This window comes from Girardinichthys multiradiatus, chromosome 19, assembly GCF_021462225.1.
Source record: "Girardinichthys multiradiatus isolate DD_20200921_A chromosome 19, DD_fGirMul_XY1, whole genome shotgun sequence".
Classification (NCBI taxonomy): domain Eukaryota; kingdom Metazoa; phylum Chordata; class Actinopteri; order Cyprinodontiformes; family Goodeidae; genus Girardinichthys; species Girardinichthys multiradiatus.
In genome coordinates this window covers 978,912-999,221 of record NC_061811.1, presented here as the reverse complement: position 1 = coordinate 999,221, position 20,310 = coordinate 978,912, and the positions used below count along the sequence as shown (strand labels likewise).

Genomic DNA, 20,310 nt, shown 5'->3' with positions numbered 1-20,310 from the left:
GTAACCGTTTGTCTGTTTGACCTCAGAAAAAGCGCCTCCTACAGGGCAAAAATACATTTCCATTTAGAGGGACAAACCTCAGATATTTAAAGAGTTCATGAATAAAATTCTAAGTTCTTGGTTATATAGAAAATAATGAGAGACTCACTTAAGCAACTAACCTAACAAACTAGAGATGAGGAGTTCAAATGTTACTGTGGTAATCAATAAATACATTTTTATTCGGATTAAAAAGGTGCATTTTACCCAAATTTGTGTCTTTTTATTTGTGTTTTATTGCAGTGTTAAAGGCTCAATGCCAGGTTTACATATTTTCACAACTTTTCTGTCATGATTTGTTTCACAAGAACCACAAAAATATTTGTTTAACACCAACCCTTTGTAAGGTCTTAAATATTAGCTGCTGAAACTGTTAAACATTAACTACATATCTTTGTTTTTAACAGTTTAATTAGAATACTGCTGTTCTCACTGTGTTTATACGGTTGTAAAATACAGAAATATTTCACAATTAAACTGTGAGTTCCGTTCAGGAGCGGATCCAAAAAAATAATTAGTGTTGCAAGAGGACACAGGTCTATGAAGGTCATTTTGGGGCAAAATTATTCATGCATTGTAACTGTGAATTTAAAGACCAAAAAAGGAATGCTTTAGGAGTTTTTTTAATTGTAGATTTTTTTTTTCTTTTTTCTTGTCTTTCACAAATACAAAACAGCAGTTACACCTCTTCAGTTTCTCTGGACTACTTCTCCAGACATGGAGAAACAGCTGACAGGTCAGCTGACAAGACTTCACCAACTTCAAGTTGTTGTCTTTCAGGAAGGCTGACTTCTTGGCGGTGCACCAGACAGCATCACAGTAGATCCTGGATGTAAATTGCATAATGATTCCTCTGGGTTGGTTGTTGCTAGGTTTCTGGGGACTGAGGCGGTCTACTGTATCCACGGCGTCTGGTAATGTATCCTTCGCCACCGGTAGAACAGACTGGCAAACCTGGATAACTTCTTGCTGCACGTCTTGCTTCTCCCTCTCGGCCAAGCTGTACAGTTTCAGATTCCAACGGCACGAGAAGTTCTCCAGATTAGAGATGTGCTTCTCCTGTGTTTCAGAGTTTGGTTTGTACTTTTCAAGTTGTGTTTCAACATTAAGTCTATCCTCCACATCATTTATTTTGCTACAGATAGCATCAAAAGATTCTCTCACAGATGTCTTATGTTTAGTGATCTCTTGAACAGCCTTTCTCACCTCGGAGATCACTATGGAGTTGCCGCTGACCATTTTTTGGATAGTATCAGCTTGGTAAGTGACAAAAGCTGGGAGAGGACAGTAGATGTCTCCGTGTCCACAACTTTTCTTAGCTTACTGGCAGGAGAGGCACATGGAGTGGAGGAAAATCTTCTTCCATCAGGATATATTGTGAAGGTTTGGGAATCGCTTCCAAATAGTCATGCATGGAGTGAATAAGAGGGTTTGTTGCATTGGCAAGCTTATCGGGAGTGGGGGTTGGTTGCGCTGGTTGTTTAACGTTAGCAGACTTGCTAACGGAGCTGGTGTTAGCTAGCGACTTTTTGGGTTCGGACTTTCTCTTCTCAGTCTTGCTCATTTTGGTTCGTTAAAGAAAACCACAAGCAGGTGGCAGGTGGTTGACGTGTTACCAGAAGCTAACGCGCTAGCGTTGGGGGAACAAACAACGTAGTTTCCAGGAGAGCATGTTTTGCGTTTTTAAGATCAAGATGAATGCAACGTTTTTACTGGAAGTGGTGATTAAAAAAAAACTATCACACTTAAGGCAATGTTTACTGTGCAAAGGTAAACATAATTGTATGTATTGCTAGACATGTGCCTTAAACTATTTGGTGTGTTATCACCAAATGCACTGGCACCAGGCTTGGGACTGAATTCTTTGCATATAACTGCATTTAATTATTGCAACAAATCTCATATTTCCTGTGTTACTGTGTATGCTGGCTTCCATTGCAGGCACCAGTGATGAATCCACTGAAGTGAAAATAATTATGTAAAAAAACAAAACTCGTCAAGCCCAGCTGAACCTCTGTCACCAATGGAAGACAGACACAAGTAGACCACCTTCTTTCAAAATAGCCCTATCAAGTGTTCACATTAGCCAAAATAATTTACCGTTAGGTATGAAGAGTATCATAATCACTGATGCCCAGACTGTTTTTTAACCAACACGTGCAATTTTCTTTTTTATTTGAACAATCATACCGTGGCATATTGCAAATTCTAAGTCTTTACTTTCAACATTGTGTGATGTGTAACAGTCTAAGTGAGTCTGCAATAAGATTATCTTTGAGTTCAAGTGCAACAAAACAGACGAGGTTTTTTTTGGACAGAAATAATAATTGTTCTTCCTTGTGTTTAGATTTGAGGTGAAACATACAGGAAGTGGAGGAAATGGTGGGAATTTGGAATGACTTCTACTTAAGCTTCGCACAGCTTCCAATATACTACAATGTTGTCAAGCAGGTTGCATTTCAGAAAAAAAGACCATATTGTCATAAATAACTGTCCACCTTATATGTAATGATCACATGGTTTGCTATAGGTAGTCTAATTCAAAAGCCTGCTTCACAATCAGTTCAAGAATACAACTCCTACAGTTTTTGTGTGCTGGGGTTAATGCTGACTACTGTCTGATGAAAACAGAGAGTAGTCTATGGGGTCCCACCAGGGACATAAATCACAATTAACTTCCATATACACATATGAAATTAAACTGTTCCACATACTATACTCAAAACCTTGCACAAACACCAGTGAAAACCTCTCACATAAACTACTGAAAACATTTACCTCTTATATAACCTACTCAAAAGCTCTTATACAAAGTATTGAGAACTCTTCATAGAAGTAGTGTGTATGAACGCTTTTCACCAGTTTATATGAAGAGTTCTCACTACTTTTTAGAGGTAAATGTTTTCACTAGTTTATGTGAGAGGTTTTCACTGGTGTTTGTGCAAGGTTTTGAGTATAGTATGTGGAACAGTTTAATTTCATATGTGTATATGGAAGTTAATTGTGATTTATGTCCCTGGTGGCACCCCATAGTAGTCATCATTAAGATAGAGACCCAAATGGAAGTATAAAAAAGATCAAAAAGTGTGTTTGACATAATAGGTCCCCTTTAAGAAACTTAAGAGGAATAACTCTTGTTTTGTATTTGTGAAAGACTGAGAAAAAAAATCAACAATTAAAAAACATAATATAACATTTTTCTCTGTGACTTCAAATTCATAGTTACAATGCACAAATAGTTTTGCCCCAAAATTACCTTCATAGAGGTCTTGTGGGGTGGTGCTTTGTGATAAAAGTATATTTCTGCTTATATAATCACAGTCAATCACAGAGAAACCTATCAATATTAAACATCTCATGGGCTTATAGAAATCAGACTAACACGTGAATGAATATTGTCCTATCTGAAATACTGTAGTGTAAACAAATGACTGGTTGTCATGGTAACGTTACACAGAGGGGATCTGTATCTTATCAGCAATGTTTCGCTGCAGTGTTGACCAGTAGGTGGAGCTAAGAGCAGCTTGTTAGTTTAGTTGATTTAACTTCACGCAGCCAGTGAAGCAGTGTTCACTGTAACATCTTTACTGAAACACATGAGGTAAGAGACGCCTCTATAGAGACCAGATGCTGCAGCTTATTGCTCATCAGACACAATTATTGCTCAGTTTTAATGAAGACAACATGACATTTTCAGTATTGAATCTGTTCCTGCAGACTGTGGAGCACCTCCCTGCACCTACATCACCTTCTCTTCCACTGGGTTGGTTCAGAAAGATCAACTTAACTCTGTCTAACACAAACACTTTGGGTTGAACTTGATCAGGAGAGCTGCGGGCTGCTGGATGACCTTTGTTCACGTTATCCAAAGAGTAAACTGGGTCTCTGTGTGCATACAGTGAGCAGGACTGCAGCTCAGTGCTGATAAGGCTGGCTCTTACAAACCTAACCTGGACGGCACCGGCTGTCGCTGACACAAGGCCCCTCTGTGAGCCAATCACAGCAGGAGGAGGTTCGCCTGTCAGAGATTGGCTCTACACACAAGACTGTAGCTTGTGCTCCTAATGTAATCAAATGATTTACAGTTTTATAAAAACATGTTAGCCATAACTGAGTTCTGTTATTGTTGAACGGATTCTGCTCCATTCTGGGTCACGGGGAATTCATCATCTTTCCAGAACTTCCTTATTAGATGGGAACATCTAAGTGTTCATTCAACAGTAATCAGATCACTTCTGGATGGAAAATATCTTCACTGTATTTATGTACAGTGAGTAAAAAGTGGCCAAGTTCAAGCTTACAGCGGCTCTCTGGAAGGTTTGCTGGGTGAGGAGTTACAAACTGCATTTCTTCACATATTATGAGTTTAATGGTTTCCAGGGGCAACTCTTACCTTTTGTTTACATGTGATGGATCTTCTCCTTCAGCACCAGGTTCTGAAAATCCAGCATGCATTGAAATGAGGAAGCAGCTGAACCCTAACCCTTAATCATTCTGAGCCACAAATAAGAAAAACAGAGGAAGAGACCTTTGACCCTGACCCTCAGAGCAGAAGTATTACACTTCACCATTTTCTACCTTTTCCGTTTGGGCGTTTTGGGTCCAACTTGTTCTGGTATGAAAAGGAAGTCATAAAATACCAACCATGCATCAAGTCATATTCACCACAGCGGCATTTTCCAACTGATCATTTCAACCTCTCACAATTTTTTACCTTTTAAAAACTGATGGTTTAAAACAATTTTCTATATTCTTCTCCTAGTCTGCTGTAGAGTCTAGCAACTTCTCACTGGCAGCAGCAGATGATTTGGAGCTATTCTTGTTTGGCTAAGAATCACATGTTTGAAGGAGTCAACTGGGCCGAAGGGGATCAGTTTGGATAGAATATGAGGGAATATTAAACTAATTACATGTTTTACTAGTGCTGGTAGTAGTTATAATAAATACATCAGAATCAGAATCAGAATCAGCTTTATTGCCAAGTTCGTACATACAAAAAAGGAATTTGACTCCAGTACACTTTGCTCTTTTGTTCTATTTTTGTATTACAGAATAAACATATTTACAATATACAATATACAAATATATAATAAAAAGGTACATTTGCAACATCTGTATGCTGTTGTTTTGTACTCTATTAAATGTTCATCAGAGAAACAGCCTGGAGGAAGAAACTGTCTCTGTGGCGGCTGGTTTTAGTGAACAGTGCTCTGTAGCGCCACCTGAAGGTAAAACTCGGAACAGTTTATGTGCAGGGTGTGTGGGGTCTGCAGAGATTTTAGCAGCTCTTTTCCTGACCCTTGACCTGTATAAGTCCTGGATGGAGGGAAGGTCAGCTCTGATTATTCTCTCTGCCTTCCTGATTATTCGTTGCAGTCTGGACCTCATATAGACATGCTTGTGATGACTGAGGCAGAACCAACCTATTAGCTCATCGATAACGGCAAAAAAACATCAATTTCAGTTGGAATCTTTAATAATAGCTTTATTATTCATTTTTGAATAAGTCATTGATCTGTTCAGCTATTTTACTTTAATAACTGAAAAGCATCTCATGTTGTCAACTTTCAGCTTTTTATACATTAAGCCCCAGATTATTATCCCTCATTAGGAAAACTGTTTGGAATCATCACACTTGATATCATGAGAAGAGTGGTCGTCTTGCAGGATTATTAAAAATGTTCCCTTCAGTCGGTCAGTATCTTGTTACCATCAGAGTTCATGATGCATCACTACACAAGTGTATAATACCAGAGTTGGACATTTGTATTTCATTATTTTTTTGTTATTAACATCCCAAACCTTTAAATTAGCTTCCTTAATATTTGAACAGTTTATTTCCATCAAACTAAGTTCTGAAGAGGTCCAGCTTCCTTTCAGCTCCATTTACAAGTTCCTTTAAGTATTAATCAGAACCAACTAAAGATGTGTCATCTGCAAAGATTATAAACTGCTGTGATCTGTAAAATCTGTAATACTGATCATGTACTCCACATGTTATCTCCCTAAAGCCTGACAGCATATTAATAACTTGTACACACTCCTGTCTGCAGAATAAATAATGTAGCTTCCAGGTCAGAGGTCTGATCATAAAATAACTAACTTCTTTAATAATTAGATCTGAACATTATTTTAACAATCTCCCTAATTCACCACAAAACTCATATGGTTGAGAAAATTGGTTCCAAATGTTCAAACAGAAGTAGAGGTTGTGAACAACAGGTGTTTGGGTACAAAAATGAAGGTATGAACTGAAAAGGGGGAACTAACCCGGAGCCTGAAGCAGGACTTTCTGAACATCCAGCATGAGCCGAAAAGCTCCTAAATCCTATATCAGTTCATTTTACTTCACCTCGTATGAAAAAGATGGGGCAAAGCGGACCTGCGAGACTAAACTCAGGGCAAAGACAGCCAGCATTGATGTGCAGAACAAAAGGGGCGGAGTCTCTGAAAGCCATCCAATCAGACAGTAGGCGTCCTTCCGCAGCAGGACGCCATTGGCTGAAAGTTTGTGTTCCTGAGGTTCTGTTTTTAATGCAAACAACCTGCCGCCACACCTCATCCTTTCACCCGCAGGACTCCCTCCGGCAGCGGGCAAAAAGTGGCAGCATGTCGGTCGACAGCGTGTTCCGGACCCGGTCTCTCGGTGTGGCCGCCGAGGGGCTTCCTGATCAGTACGCCGACGGAAAAGCGGCCAAAGTCTGGGAGCTTTACATCGGAGACATCCAGAGCCGGACCCAGGAGTACAAGAGCTGGGTGTTGTCCTTGCTGAACCGGCACGGCGCCCGGAGGGTTCTGGATGTGGCCTGCGGTACCGGGTAAGGCTGCCGGGGCGAGGCAGGAGCTTCGTCACCGACTGATCAGGCTAAACAACATTCTGAGAGATAATCCTGTTTTATTCAGAGCAGACAGATCAATTCATTATTTACATCTAGACAGATCATTCATCTGCATAAATCCATCTGCTGCTCTATCTTGGATCTGGTCCAGGAGGGACACCCAGGGATCCTTACCTACATCTCCTTCATGGAGATCCCAGAGCATTCTCAGAGAACTAGAGACAGCTGCATCCCAATCATCTAAAAGTTCTTTTATTTCAATAAACCGATTTAAAAAGAGATTCTGGTTTACAGCAAATAAGAACCCAAAAATGTTCTGTCCTGACCTACACAGTCATGGTGAAGACTGCTGAACCAAAGACAACATCAGAACCATCTCACATGGGCTAAGACTGGACTGTTCAGTGGTCCAAAGTCCTCTTTTCAGATCAAAGTGAAGTTTTCCTTTCACTTGGACATCAAGGTCCCAGAGACTGGGGGAAGAGCGGAGAGGCCCAGAATCAGAGCTGCTGGAGGTCCAATGTGAAGTTTCCACAGTGAGTGATGATCATCTGGAGCCATGTCATCTGCTGGATCTGGTCCAGGTCTTCTATCGGGTCCAGGACGTTTTTTAACCTTTCATGATTCTTTCTGCTGACAAGCTTTATGAAGATGCTGGTTTCATTTTCCAGCAGGACTTGGTACCGATGCTTGCCCTAATCACCATGGTAACGCCAGAGAATATGTGGGCTTTTGTTCAGAAGAAGATGAGAGAAACCATGTTTATTGGTCTGAAGGTAATGAAGAAATTCTGCGGGCCTGTCTGTAGTCCTTCCAGAGAGTTCTGGGTTTACCCTGAGATCTCCGCCCAGTAGGTCATGCTCAGAAAATCTCACAAGGAGGCATCTCATCAGATGCCTTTTAAAAAATATATCCATTTTCACATGCTGGACCGGTATCTTGTGGTCCATGAGGCGAAACCGGGCCCAGCCTGAAAAGTGACCAGAAAGCCACCTCCACATGGATCTATCACCCACTGGATGAAACATCCCTGCTTCCCAGAATCCGTCTCTAACTGAGGGAAATATATTCAATTAAAATCTGATTTGCATCATTAAGCAGTCAGATGATTGGTTCCCTGAGCGTCGTCTCACAGGATTACAGTTTGAGCCTCTCTAGATAATCTGCAGAGAGAAAAGTTAGGATTTAAAGTTTTCTCTGTTTTTCACCATTTGTAAAAGCAGTGGAGTTAAACAATCAATGCTCCTGTTTAGTTCCTGTTTGTCTCTGCCGGAGGGATATTGCAAGTTGGACCCTGAAAGGACGCGTTGAGTCGGATCGTTTCATAGAAAAGTTAAATGTAGTTTCACCTACATGGAATTCCTGCTCGCTGAGCTTTTGTAATTCCAGACAAAATCCAGATTATGCTGAAAAAGGATGAATGAAAGTGCAGAGCTGCAGCTGAGGTCAGAGGTGGGCCGTTGCTGGACTTTATGATGTGGACTTGTTGTGGTGCGACGGTGCAGCTGGGACCACACTCAGGTTGTTTCTGGGAGTTTTGACTGGTTCCCAGCAGGCTGATATCCTATCAGTGCTGTGGGACAACATTAGGGCCACTGCTGGGAATCAGGATCTTACGTTCTTTCCTTTTATGTCACCTCAGATACCTCAGTTTTTATTCTTCAGTTTTATTCTGTCAATTATTATGAGCACTCTCCTGAAACATCAACAATATGCAGCTGCTTATCTGCACATGTCTGCACATGCTCAGTGGAGGTGAACCAGGTGATCAACACACTCATGTTGGACCACCTGAAGGATTCATGATTGATCCTCGTGTCTCCAGCTGTCCTGTCATCAATGGACCTCTCTGCTCCAACTGGAAGCTTCAGCACACTCATCATCAGCATTAATCCCTCTTTTATCTCTTACTGTTTGAATGATTTATTTGAACTGCTCCTTTTTTCGGTATAGAAAATTAATTTAACAGAAAACCACAAGGATGTAAAAACAGGGATTGGGTGGACAAGTTTGAATATTTTTCCCACTAAACTGAACTTTTTTTAAAGGTCTCTTATCAAGTTGCACCTTGACCACACTTCTTCTGCAGCCGTCAACAAGCTTCTGGCATCGTTCTCCCTGATTATTTCACTGCTCTTCTTGGCAGAAATGGTAGAGTTCATTTGACTTTTCTGCTTTTCTGGCTTTTAGTCCTCAGATAATCAACAGGGTTCAGGTGAGAACTTTAGGAAGATTGCTCTAGAAGCTTGGTTTCCTCCTGTTTTATCCATTAAAGCCCAACTGGTTTAAACCGGGAGAACCCAACTGTGTTTAGGGTCCAACCATTTAGCTGTGGATCCATGGTGTCCATGATAAATTAGAGCTTTTCCTACCAGGTCTTGTTATTAAAAGTCATTGCAGGTACTGTATTTTCTCTGTAATTATTCCTCCCTGAAACAAGAATGCTTGAAATGTGTCAATAAAACCCAAACTATGAGATTTATGCCAATAATGAGTGGATTTCTGAGTTACCCTGACCATGCATGTGCAGATCCAGATTCTGGCTTTCTTAGTTTTAGCTGGATCCAGCATGATTCTAAGGTCAGTTGTATCTTCTTCTGTAGCAGCTCCAGATGTTGGTGAGGTCTCAGTCCATCCAGGCTGCAGTTTGGCCTCAGTTCATGTTACTCTGCCAAGCTTTCAAGGAACGAGGAGTCTCAAATGTTTCAAATGTGTATTTTTACCTGGACACCATGAAGGTGTCTCTTCTCCTCTCTGTGCTGATGATCAGCATGGCTAAAACCTGTGGATGAAGACGTTTACACCTCTTCCAGTGCTATTCGGCTGATGTTGTTTTTGTTCTGCAGAGTTGACTCCATCATGTTGGTGGAGGAGGGCTTTAGCATGGTCAGCGTGGACGCCAGTGATAAAATGCTGAAGTACGCTCTGAAGGCCCGCTGGGACAGAAGAAAAGAAGCAGCTTTCGATCAGTGGGGTATGACTTCAGTCCTTTCTCCTTCCAACATGGATGTTTCCACATGTTCTCATGTTCCTCTGTTTGACCGTCAGTGATCGAAGAGGCCAACTGGCTGACGTTGCCTGAAGATATCCCTAAACCTGGAGATGGCTACGACGCCGTCATCTGCCTCGGAAATTCATTCGCCCACCTGCCGGACTTTAAAGGTTTGGACATGTCCACCTCGTTCTGGTTTAATCTGTGTGGCTCAGGACTGCAGGTGTGATGAATATTCTGATGATGATAGCAGTTTCTTCACTCCCTCTGTGACCTTTAACCTTTCTGCCTCTACCACCTGCTGTATGTCAGGTGTGGGCATCTGCTGTAGTGAGACTCAGTCCAAACAGATATGGAAATAAATCTCATCACAATATTTAAAGCGATAACTCACCTGGAGAGCAGTGACGTACCTTAGATCCTGAAATGTTCCTGTGTACTTCGCTGGGAAACCTGCCCTAAAATAACTGACAGTATTTACTCAAATGTTGGAAAATATACAGTGAACACAAATGAAACCAGCAGCATATTCTACTTCAACAATCTGGGGAAAAAAATGTCAAAATATATCATTTTATTAAGTTTTCAAATCATATTCATATATGTTTGAATTTAAACAATAAAAACAAATGTGCAGTATAGTGTTTTTAGCTATTAGCAACTATTAATTATTTGTAGCAATAATTCAAATAATATTAATAAAGTTATTAAGCAGAGAGTGATTAGACTCTGGCTTTCTCAAACAGGAAGCTTTGCACACATATGGAATAAACACAAACAAGTTCTCTCCAAAATATAAGAATTTATTAACAAAAATAATCCAACTCCATGTTAAACATATTTCAGTCAACTCTTTAACTAGGCTGGAAACAATTCAATTAAAACTACTAAACAAAATGAAGGACTAAAGCAAACTAATGAACTATATACAAATAAATAAACAAGAAAACCAATAATTATGTATATTTATGTTTGAGAACCAGGGTTTATTTAAAAGGAATTTGGAAATGAGAATTTAGTTTTAAAACTAATTTAGGACAATTATTGGTATGTGTTCAAACAATCAGTCACAATGCAAATCAGAGGCTAAATAAAGCATTTCATCAAATATTTTAAAGAATGATTTGCTGAATTGGAAATCTGTAATGTTTTAGACAACTGGTTCTTAATTCAGTGTTGATCGGCCCTCAGTGGGTGATTTTGGATCGGCTGACACTCACACTGGATATAAATATATGATCTTCCTGTTGGCAGGCTTGATGACATCACATCGGGTTAGAAAGGAAAGCTCGTAGCTTATTCACCACTCATTTTAGTCACACATGTACCTTTAGCTACCTTTTAATAAAAAAATATGAATGAGTGCCGGCAGCGTGTTAGGCCGATCTGTGCTTAAACCACTCAATGAAGTAAAGTTTGTTTGGTGAAGGAGGCGTCTCGGTCTGCCTGCTTGGTTGGGTGGCGTTCAGTGTAGCCACTTGGTGGGCGGGGACCCGGCTTGGTGGGCGGGGACCTGGTTTGGTGGGCGGGGACCTGGTTTGGTGGGCGGGGACCTGGCTTGGTGGGCGGGGACCTGGTTTGGTGGGCGGGGACCTGGTTTGGTGGGCGGGGACCTGGTTTGGTGGGCGGGGACCTGGCTTGGTGGGCGGGGACCTGGTTTGGTGGGCGGGGACCTGGTTTGGTGGGCGGGGACCTGGCTTGGTGGGCGGGGACCTGGCTTGGTGGGCGGGGACCTGGATTGGAGGGCGGGGACCTGGTTTGGTGGGCGGGGACCTGGCTTGGTGGGCGGGGACCTGGCTTGGTGGGCGGGGACCTGGTTTGGTGGGCGGGGACCTGGTTTGGTGGGCGGGGACCTGGCTTGGTGGGCGGGGACCTGGCTTGGTGGGCGGGGACACGGCGGCATTCAGTGTAGCCACTTGGTGGGCGGGGACCTGGCTTGGTGGGCGGGGACCTGGTTTGGTGGGCGGGGACCTGGTTTGGTGGGCGGGGACCTGGCTTGGTGGGCGGGGACCTGGCTTGGTGGGCGGGGACACGGCGGCATTCAGTGTAGCCACTTGGTGGGCGGGGACCTGGCTTGGTGGGCGGGGACCTGGCTTGGTGGGCGGGGACCTGGCTTGGTGGGCGGGGACACGGCGGCGTTCAGTGTAGCCACTTGGTGGGCGGGGACCTGGCTTGGTGGGCGGGGACCTGGTTTGGTGGGCGGGGACCTGGCTTGGTGGGCGGGGACCTGGTTTGGTGGGCGGGGACCTGGTTTGGTGGGCGGGGACCTGGCTTGGTGGGCGGGGACACGGCGGCGTTCAGTGTAGCCACTTGGTGGGCGGGGACCTGGCTTGGTGGGCGGGGACCTGGCTTGGTGGGCGGGGACCTGGGTTGGTGGGCGGGGACCTGGCTTGGTGGGCGGGGACACGGCGGCGTTCAGTGTAGCCACTTGGTGGGCGGGGACCTGGCTTGGTGGGCGGGGACCTGGTTTGGTGGGCGGGGACCTGGCTTGGTGGGCGGGGACCTGGTTTGGTGGGCGGGGACCTGGTTTGGTGGGCGGGGACCTGGCTTGGTGGGCGGGGACACGGCGGCGTTCAGTATAGCCACTTGGTGGGCGGGGACCTGGCTTGGTGGGCGGGGACCTGGCTTGGTGGGCGGGGACCTGGCTTGGTGGGCGGGGACCTGGCTTGGTGGGCGGGGACACGGCGGCGTTCAGTGTAGCCACTTGGTGGGCGGGGACCTGGCTTGGTGGGCGGGGACCTGGTTTGGTGGGCGGGGACCTGGCTTGGTGGGCGGGGACCTGGTTTGGTGGGCGGGGACCTGGTTTGGTGGGCGGGGACCTGGCTTGGTGGGCGGGGACACGGCGGCGTTCAGTGTAGCCACTTGGTGGGCGGGGACCTGGCTTGGTGGGCGGGGACCTGGCTTGGTGGGCGGGGACCTGGCTTGGTGGGCGGGGACCTGGCTTGGTGGGCGGGGACACGGCGGCGTTCAGTGTAGCCACTTGGTGGGCGGGGACCTGGCTTGGTGGGCGGGGACCTGGTTTGGTGGGCGGGGACCTGGCTTGGTGGGCGGGGACCTGGTTTGGTGGGCGGGGACCTGGTTTGGTGGGCGGGGACCTGGCTTGGTGGGCGGGGACACGGCGGCGTTCAGTGTAGCCACTTGGTGGGCGGGGACCTGGCTTGGTGGGCGGGGACCTGGCTTGGTGGGCGGGGACCTGGCTTGGTGGGCGGGGACCTGGCTTGGTGGGCGGAGACCTGACGCACGCAGCAGGCGAGCAGGGTTTCGGTTCCTGCGCCGTCTTCTCTCAGGGCAGTAGAAAGAAAACCGGTTGTCAACATCTTTTTGGAGAATCTGTAATCCTTCAAATTTTATCCTGCTGGAGCTTTGTCTTGTTTTTGGCCGCTATAGAGCTGCTGGGTACGCAGGCGACTAACTGTACTTTATGTTGGATCCAAGGATTCTTGAAGTAGAGTCTAACTCTGCCACGAGTTTCTGAGCCTCACCTGCGATGTCTCCTCTTATGCTGCTCTAGTCAGCGGGATAAAAAGTGTACCAGAGTTTTATACGCTGATGTCATGATGTCACTTTGTCTCATGGCTGGGCACAGCATAAAGTAATAAGCTAGGAAAACTAAGTAAATATATTTGCTCATATTTTAGTGCATTGAGGTACTGAAATATGTATTTACAATTGGAGAAAATATGTTTAGTAACTTCCAGTCAGCTTCTGTATTATCTGTTGAGAGATTTATATTTCAGCAGGTTAAACAGAGTTCTGTTGCTGAGATCTGCACCAAGCAGCACATCTTCACATCATCATGTGTTTTTGATCCAGAAACCAAAATGTTTCCACGGAGATGATCTGACTGGACCTGAATGCTGCAGCTGCATCTGCTGCCCACAGATGATGGAGCTGCAGCATTTTTTTGACAATTAAGTTGCTGATGTGATGTTTGGTACCAAACTAAAATGTGATTTATTGCACAGCCTAAGTTTAAACAGTCCTTTGCATTATTAATACTTTGCAGCCATAATAGTGGTAAAAACTGGAAACAGATGCATGTCTGACATTCTGGTGTTTGCTTCCCTGCTTTGTTCCTCGTAGGGGACCAGAGTGAGCAAAAGTTGGCTCTTTGCAACATTGCCAGTATGGTGCGCCCCGGTGGGATCCTTATCATTGACCACCGCAATTATGACTACATCTTGGAATCCGGACGAGTGCCGCAGGGCAAAAATATTTACTACAAGGTATTCCAGCTCCACAGAAACATGGCTTTTCAGCAATATTAATAACTGGAAGGTTATTGACAGGAAATCCAGACAAGCAAAGGATTTCTTTGAATAAAACAGTTTGTTGTGTAATGATTCAATACAGAATTTTTATTTTTACTCAGTTGTTTTACCTGACAAATAAGCCCATCAAACAGCAAAGATGATGAGATACTCCAGCATTGGATCAGCTCCATCTCATCGTAGGTGTATTAGTTGTTATTAACCTAACCTGTTAGCCGGCTGACTTTCTTTAGGCTGTGAGGTTAGTGGTAGTAACCTAACCTTAATATTATTGTAACATCAACAGCAACAGTTAATAACTGACTCTAAGAAAATGCAGCATAATAATTCTCCATAAATGTGAGCTGCTGGATTTTAGAGATTATATAAATAAGTGCTGATGCAGGACTTTAAACCATTTTCTTGTCAAACAAAGTTTTAAACTGCAACATAACAAGCCATCTGTCCTTTGGTTTGACATGTTTTTTCACCTTTCCTGCATTCATTTAGTCATTTCTGTAAAATGCAGGCTGTGATAAACATAAATGTGCTTTCTATTTAATGCGAGTGGTTACTGTTAAACCATATAGTATGATGATTAATATCAGGTTTCCCATCATTAAAAATATGAAGTACAGCAGTAACACAATTGTTTGTTATTAAAACTCTATATATATTAACATTTTCAACACTTATTTTGTTTCCTAAGTGCAGATCATCTAATTTATTTTCTATTGTTTAACATAGAAGTTGATTTTAAACTACTTTTTATTTATTTTATTTCTGTTGTAAATATAAGACTATTTTCTTTTTCTTCCAAACTCTGCATTTATTTGAGTTCTTTTTATCTTATTGCCAGTATTTATGCATCATTTAGCACAGACAGAGACCTAAGTTTTATTTCTACTTCGATCGGCGTGAACTCTACAGAAAACCATCTGCTGGGTGGAAAGGCAGACAGTGGTGTTTAGAAATGCTTTACTCGCTCCATCTCTCGCAGCAGCTCAGTGTAAGACCTTAATCTCCGCAGAGCCGGACGGATATTGTGAGATTTTGAGTGGGAAATGGTTCTGCAGAACCATCCGAGATTCCAGATTTCCAGGCTGCTTTTGCAAAATAGACAGAAGCAAAGATTAAAAGCCAGTCAGTCATTTTCTATTGCTTCTTCCATAATGGGTCGCGGGGCAGCTGGTACCTATTTCAGCAGTCTAAGGGCGAGAGACGGGGTCACCCTGGACAGGTCACCAGTCCATCGCAGTAGATTAAAGATTAAAAGCATTTTGAGAAAATCATAAAGTGAGTCTTCATGGACATTTAGGAGTTTTAAAGTTGAATTTCTACTCATAAATATGCATTAAAATACACATATTTCAATAAAATATGTTTAGGATGCAACAGCAGGAGCCAAGAGCTCTGAGACATATTTACCTAAAAATCAAAGCACTTCATATTCTCTAATTCAGCTAAAGCCAGAAATCTCCATCTGGAGGGCCTAAATATAAGAAGTATGTAAACAAGCTGTAAGTCCAGAGTCTGTTCCTGCTCAGCAGAACCGCCTCAACCACCTGGTTCATGCATCACATCTCATCAAGCTTCAGGAGATGGGAACAAAACACTCCATCAACCTAATAAATCTAATCCGTGTGAGAAAAATAGTCTCTGATGGACATTTTTTCACATTTTCACTTATTATCAGAGAAGGATGCCGACGAAGAGGCAAGCAGGAAGTGTTTTCATCTCTAGTCCACTTGTACTTTTAATAAATCTGTATAGCTATTTTTTGACAATAAAGGAGATTATTAAAAGAATTATTATTAAGACCAAATTTATTGGATAATTTTGTCATTCTTGTTAATCAGCATTTAAGGAATACATTTATGCTAAATGTTTTAGAAATTAGAATAAATGGATAAAATTTAACAAAAATGTTAAATTCTGTTTTTATTTCTATGTAGTATTATAATTTCATTTTTATTTAATGGAGTAAAGACGAAAATTCAATCTGGGAGACTCACCCCTCCTCCAGCTTCATCCAATGGCTTCTCTGTGCATCTCCACGTCAACCAATCAGCTTCAAGTCTGCAGTAATCCTCAGCCAATGATCCTTCAAGGCTCCACATTTCAAGTCTCCCATTCATGGATCTCTCAGCTATCAGCCGAGCTTCGACCCTCCTCCACCACATCGCCTCCATCGGATTCTCATTTCCATTACCATTATCAGGCTTCCTCTCCATCACCGGTACCAGATCCGGGGGGAAGATAATTCTAATTCTAAGACGTTCATCAGTTCATTCATTATCAGCATTCATGTCTTCCTCTGGTGTCTGAGCGCCAAACAATTAAACATCCATCGTGTAACTTCTCTAATCGCATTTTGTGTTTCTTATTGTCTCTACAGGATTGAATTGCTATTTATATTCATATTTTTATTGTTTATTTAATAGTTATCTTTTAAATTGTTATACAGTCCGTAAATATTTTACACTGCTACTCGTTTTTCTCTATTTGCATCTTTACAGATTTTTTATTTCTGTAATAAATCTTACTTTAATTTTTCCACCAAATTTGATTTATTTATTTAGTTTTTTTTAGTTATTTTGTTATATTTGGTTTATTAATTTTGATTCATAGCAATTCATGTGATTAGTCTGATGTAATATACATTTTCTTAGAAACGGACCCGACCTGTTAATGTATGTGGCACCAACTGATCCATACTGAGAGAGATGATATCATTTTCCAAATTTACAGTTTAAAATGCAAACGTACAGATTCCTGCAGAAAATCAGCATTTACCAAACAGGAAAAGATCTGGTTGGATTTTAAGTTAGCTGACCGTAACCTTTGTCAGATTCAGTTATTATTGTCCTTCTGCATAAACTTCTTACAGCCTCTTATTTATTTGGATGAACTAGTTTAATTAGTCTGATTAACTTTAACTGCACAGAAACTGGTTGAAACAGAACCTCTTGCTGTTTGCAGCCAGCCTGTTTCTGATTCCTGCTGCACTGACTCAATCTGTTATGGTGTTGCAGAGCGACTTAACTCAGGACATCACCACCTCGGTTCTGTGGGTCAACAGTAAGCCCCATATGATCACTCTGGACTACACCATCCAGGTTCCTCAGGCTGCCCTGCAGAAACTTCCTGAAGTCAGGTAGGCTTCCTCTGCTGCTTCTGGAGCTTAGTCAGTGTTTTCGTTGTCTGAGGCTCAGGGTGTAACAGGAGGACGTTTCTGAGACTTCACTGTCAGGTTAGAGTGTTTTACTTTATGTTAAAGAGTGGCATTGTTTTAACAAATTATCATTTGAAACAACCCAGATATTAAGGATTTGTCTCTGCGATCTTTCCTGGTTTATCTTCTGTTAAGTAGAATGGGAGGCAGATCCTTTAGTTATCAGGCTCCTCTCCTGTGGAACCAGCTCCCAGTTTTAGTCCGTGAGGCAGACACCCTGTCTACTTTTAAGGCTAGGCTTAAAACTTTACTTTTTGATAAAGCTTATAGTTAGAGTGGCTTAGTTTATCCTGAGTTATCTCTGTAGTTATGCTGCTATAGGCTTAGGCTGCTGGAGGACATAATGACCACTTTCACCTTCTTTGCTACATTCTCATACTACTCTCCAATTTTGCATTATTTGCTGTTATTTCAGCTTTTAACTTTGTTCTCTCTTTTCTCTTCCTAGAAGCTACACCTGGCCTGACTCTGTGTCTACCTGTGACACCTTTCTGGAGAGGGGAATTGTCCGAGCTTCTGCTGGCAACAACTTAATGCTCACCTTCTACAGATGATCCACATGGCCCTGTCTTTTAGTGTTTAACCCTTTCTCTCTCCTAGACATGGCTACTGACTGAGCTTCTACTGTGACTAACTCTATGTGCTCTCTTTCAGACTCTAACCTTGAAAACTGGATCAGAGTTTATCTGTTCTTTCTTTCTAGATGAAACGACTAAAGGAGCTACATCCATTAACATTTACTTTTCCTTCCCATAGAAAGTACTCCTGGATCAGTGCTTCTTTGTTCTCTTTGTGTCTCTGCTCTGTTCTCTCAAACCTCCAGTCGGTCGTGGCAGATGACCGCTCACACTGAGCCTGGTTCTGGTTCTGCTGGAGGTTTCTTCCTGTTAAAAGGGAGTTTTTCCTCTCCACTGTCGCTACATGCATGCTCAGTATGAGGGATTGCTGCAAAGTCAACACCAGTGACTGTCCACTGTCTCTACATGCTCATCCAGGAGGAGTGAATGCTGCAAGTCACTGACTGGATGCAATCTGCTGGGTTTCCTTAGATAGAAAAACTTTTTATCCAATTTGAATAAATAACTGAATATTAAACTTGAAATCTGTATGATTGGATTGAATTGACTTTGTAAAGTGCCTTGAGATGATGTGTTATGAATTGACGCTATATAAATAAACTGAATTGAATTAATAATAGTGGTAGACATGCTGGAGACATTGTTTAATCTGGTGGTTTATTTTAATAAAATATAAATGTTCTGATTATTGTTACTTTCTTGAATTTACAGGTTACTTAATGAAACTTAAAATGCACTTTGTGAAACTTAGAAGCTACTTTCTGCCGGTTTTGGAACTTACTTACTGGTTACCTTCTGGAATATTCAATTCAGTTTATTTATATAGCGCCTATTCACAACACATATCGTCTCAAGGCTCTTCACAAAAGTCAATTCAATCCAATCATACCGATTTATACAAGTTATTGTGTGAAACATGGGGGGTACTTTCTTGCACTTGTAGGTTTCAGGCTACTTTTTGCTAGACAGTATGACATTTTTTGCTGTATGTAGATACCCAGCAGACACTGAGCACCTTAAGGGGAATGCTGTGTCTCTTCCTTAAAACTCTGAATAAACGACATGCAAAATCTGTTCAAGGTTCTCCACTCATGAACACCAGATCTGCTGGTATATGGTATCTTCTCTTTCGCAGTAAATTTAGTTGAACTTTTCGATCCAGCCTCATCACAGTTGTCTTTAGTTGTTTCTTGTATTCTTGTGACTTAATTAGTAGCTGATTAGGTCACATAGTCAGCAGAAAACTTGCATTAACTTGTCTTTAACTGTCCACGTTCTGTGGTTCTCTGCAGTCAGTTCCGTCTGTCCTACTATCCTCACCGCCTGGAGAACTTCACCGAGCTCCTGACAGACGCCTTCAACAACAACATGGAGCACACGGTCTATGGAGACTTCAAGGCCTATCGTCCAGATCAGGCTCAGGCCCCGTGCTACTTCATCCACGTCTGTAAGAGGAAAGTCTGACAGGACGGCTGAGAACTTCCTGATATTTTCAGTTACGTCATGTTTAAGAGTTTATCCTTGGTTGCACAGAGATGTTGAGATGATCACAGCAGGAACAAATATCCAGGGAAGAAAGATGTTCCTTTAGAAGAGCCAGTAAATGTACATCAGTGACTGTAAATGAAATATTGAATTAATGATTACCCCTCTACCGTGCTCTAAGCTGAGAGAAAAGTTGGTCCAGTTAATTTTCTGCCTTCATGGTATAGACCCAACAGAGAGAGTCTGACATTATGTTTAAATCCTCATGTTTTCGATGTGTTTTAGCAGCTTGTTTGCTTCATCTGAGCTACAAGTCAGCAGGTAACAAACCAAAACTCTGAGCTGGGATAAACCGACCAAAACTTTGGCTTCACAGGAATAAAATTACTGATTAATCTACCAAAGATATTTAAAAGTCCGTTTTAGAGAGTTGCTTTTTAAAACCTAGCTGAATGTTAAGTTTCACAGAATCTGCTGTTCACTACCTCCGAACCAACCCCAGAAAGCCACATTTAAAAGGAGATATCTTGAAGTGGACCACAACCTCTGGCAGGATGGACCGGCCGGTTCTAAAAGAAAGTCTTACTGTGGTTCCCAGTCTTCTGGTTATTCAGATTCATGTGCATTTAAATAAAGTCTTTCCAAAGTAATATGGTTGTTGTGTCTGTGGAGTGGTGGTTTAAAGGTTTTTGATTTAGCCAAGGTTGAGCAAGCTCTGCACTGGAGGCAATATGATTCTGTAGCACCCTCCAAAGCAAGAGACGGTTCTTGGAGCCTGATGGACCCACTTGGACATCCTGAGGTTTGCCCTCTGCAGCTGAACCTCCAAGCTTGAGGTTCTGGATGACCCAGAAACCTGCTTTATCTACAATGTTCCCAGCAGCAGTTTCTC

At 42.6% G+C, this 20,310-nt stretch overlaps 1 protein-coding gene across 1 annotated transcript; it reads left to right on the top strand.

Moving 5' to 3' along the window:
• The first annotated feature begins 6,548 nt into the window (after positions 1-6,548).
• Positions 6,549-20,068, top strand: gnmt (glycine N-methyltransferase). The gene is made up of 6 exons (XM_047346062.1): positions 6,549-6,857; positions 9,725-9,852; positions 9,927-10,040; positions 13,954-14,096; positions 17,156-17,277; positions 19,226-20,068. The coding sequence occupies exons 1-6, from the start codon at positions 6,574-6,576 to the stop codon at positions 19,395-19,397; spliced, it is 963 nt and encodes a 320-aa protein (XP_047202018.1). The 5' UTR covers positions 6,549-6,573; the 3' UTR covers positions 19,398-20,068.
• The last annotated feature ends 242 nt before the right edge of the window (positions 20,069-20,310 follow it).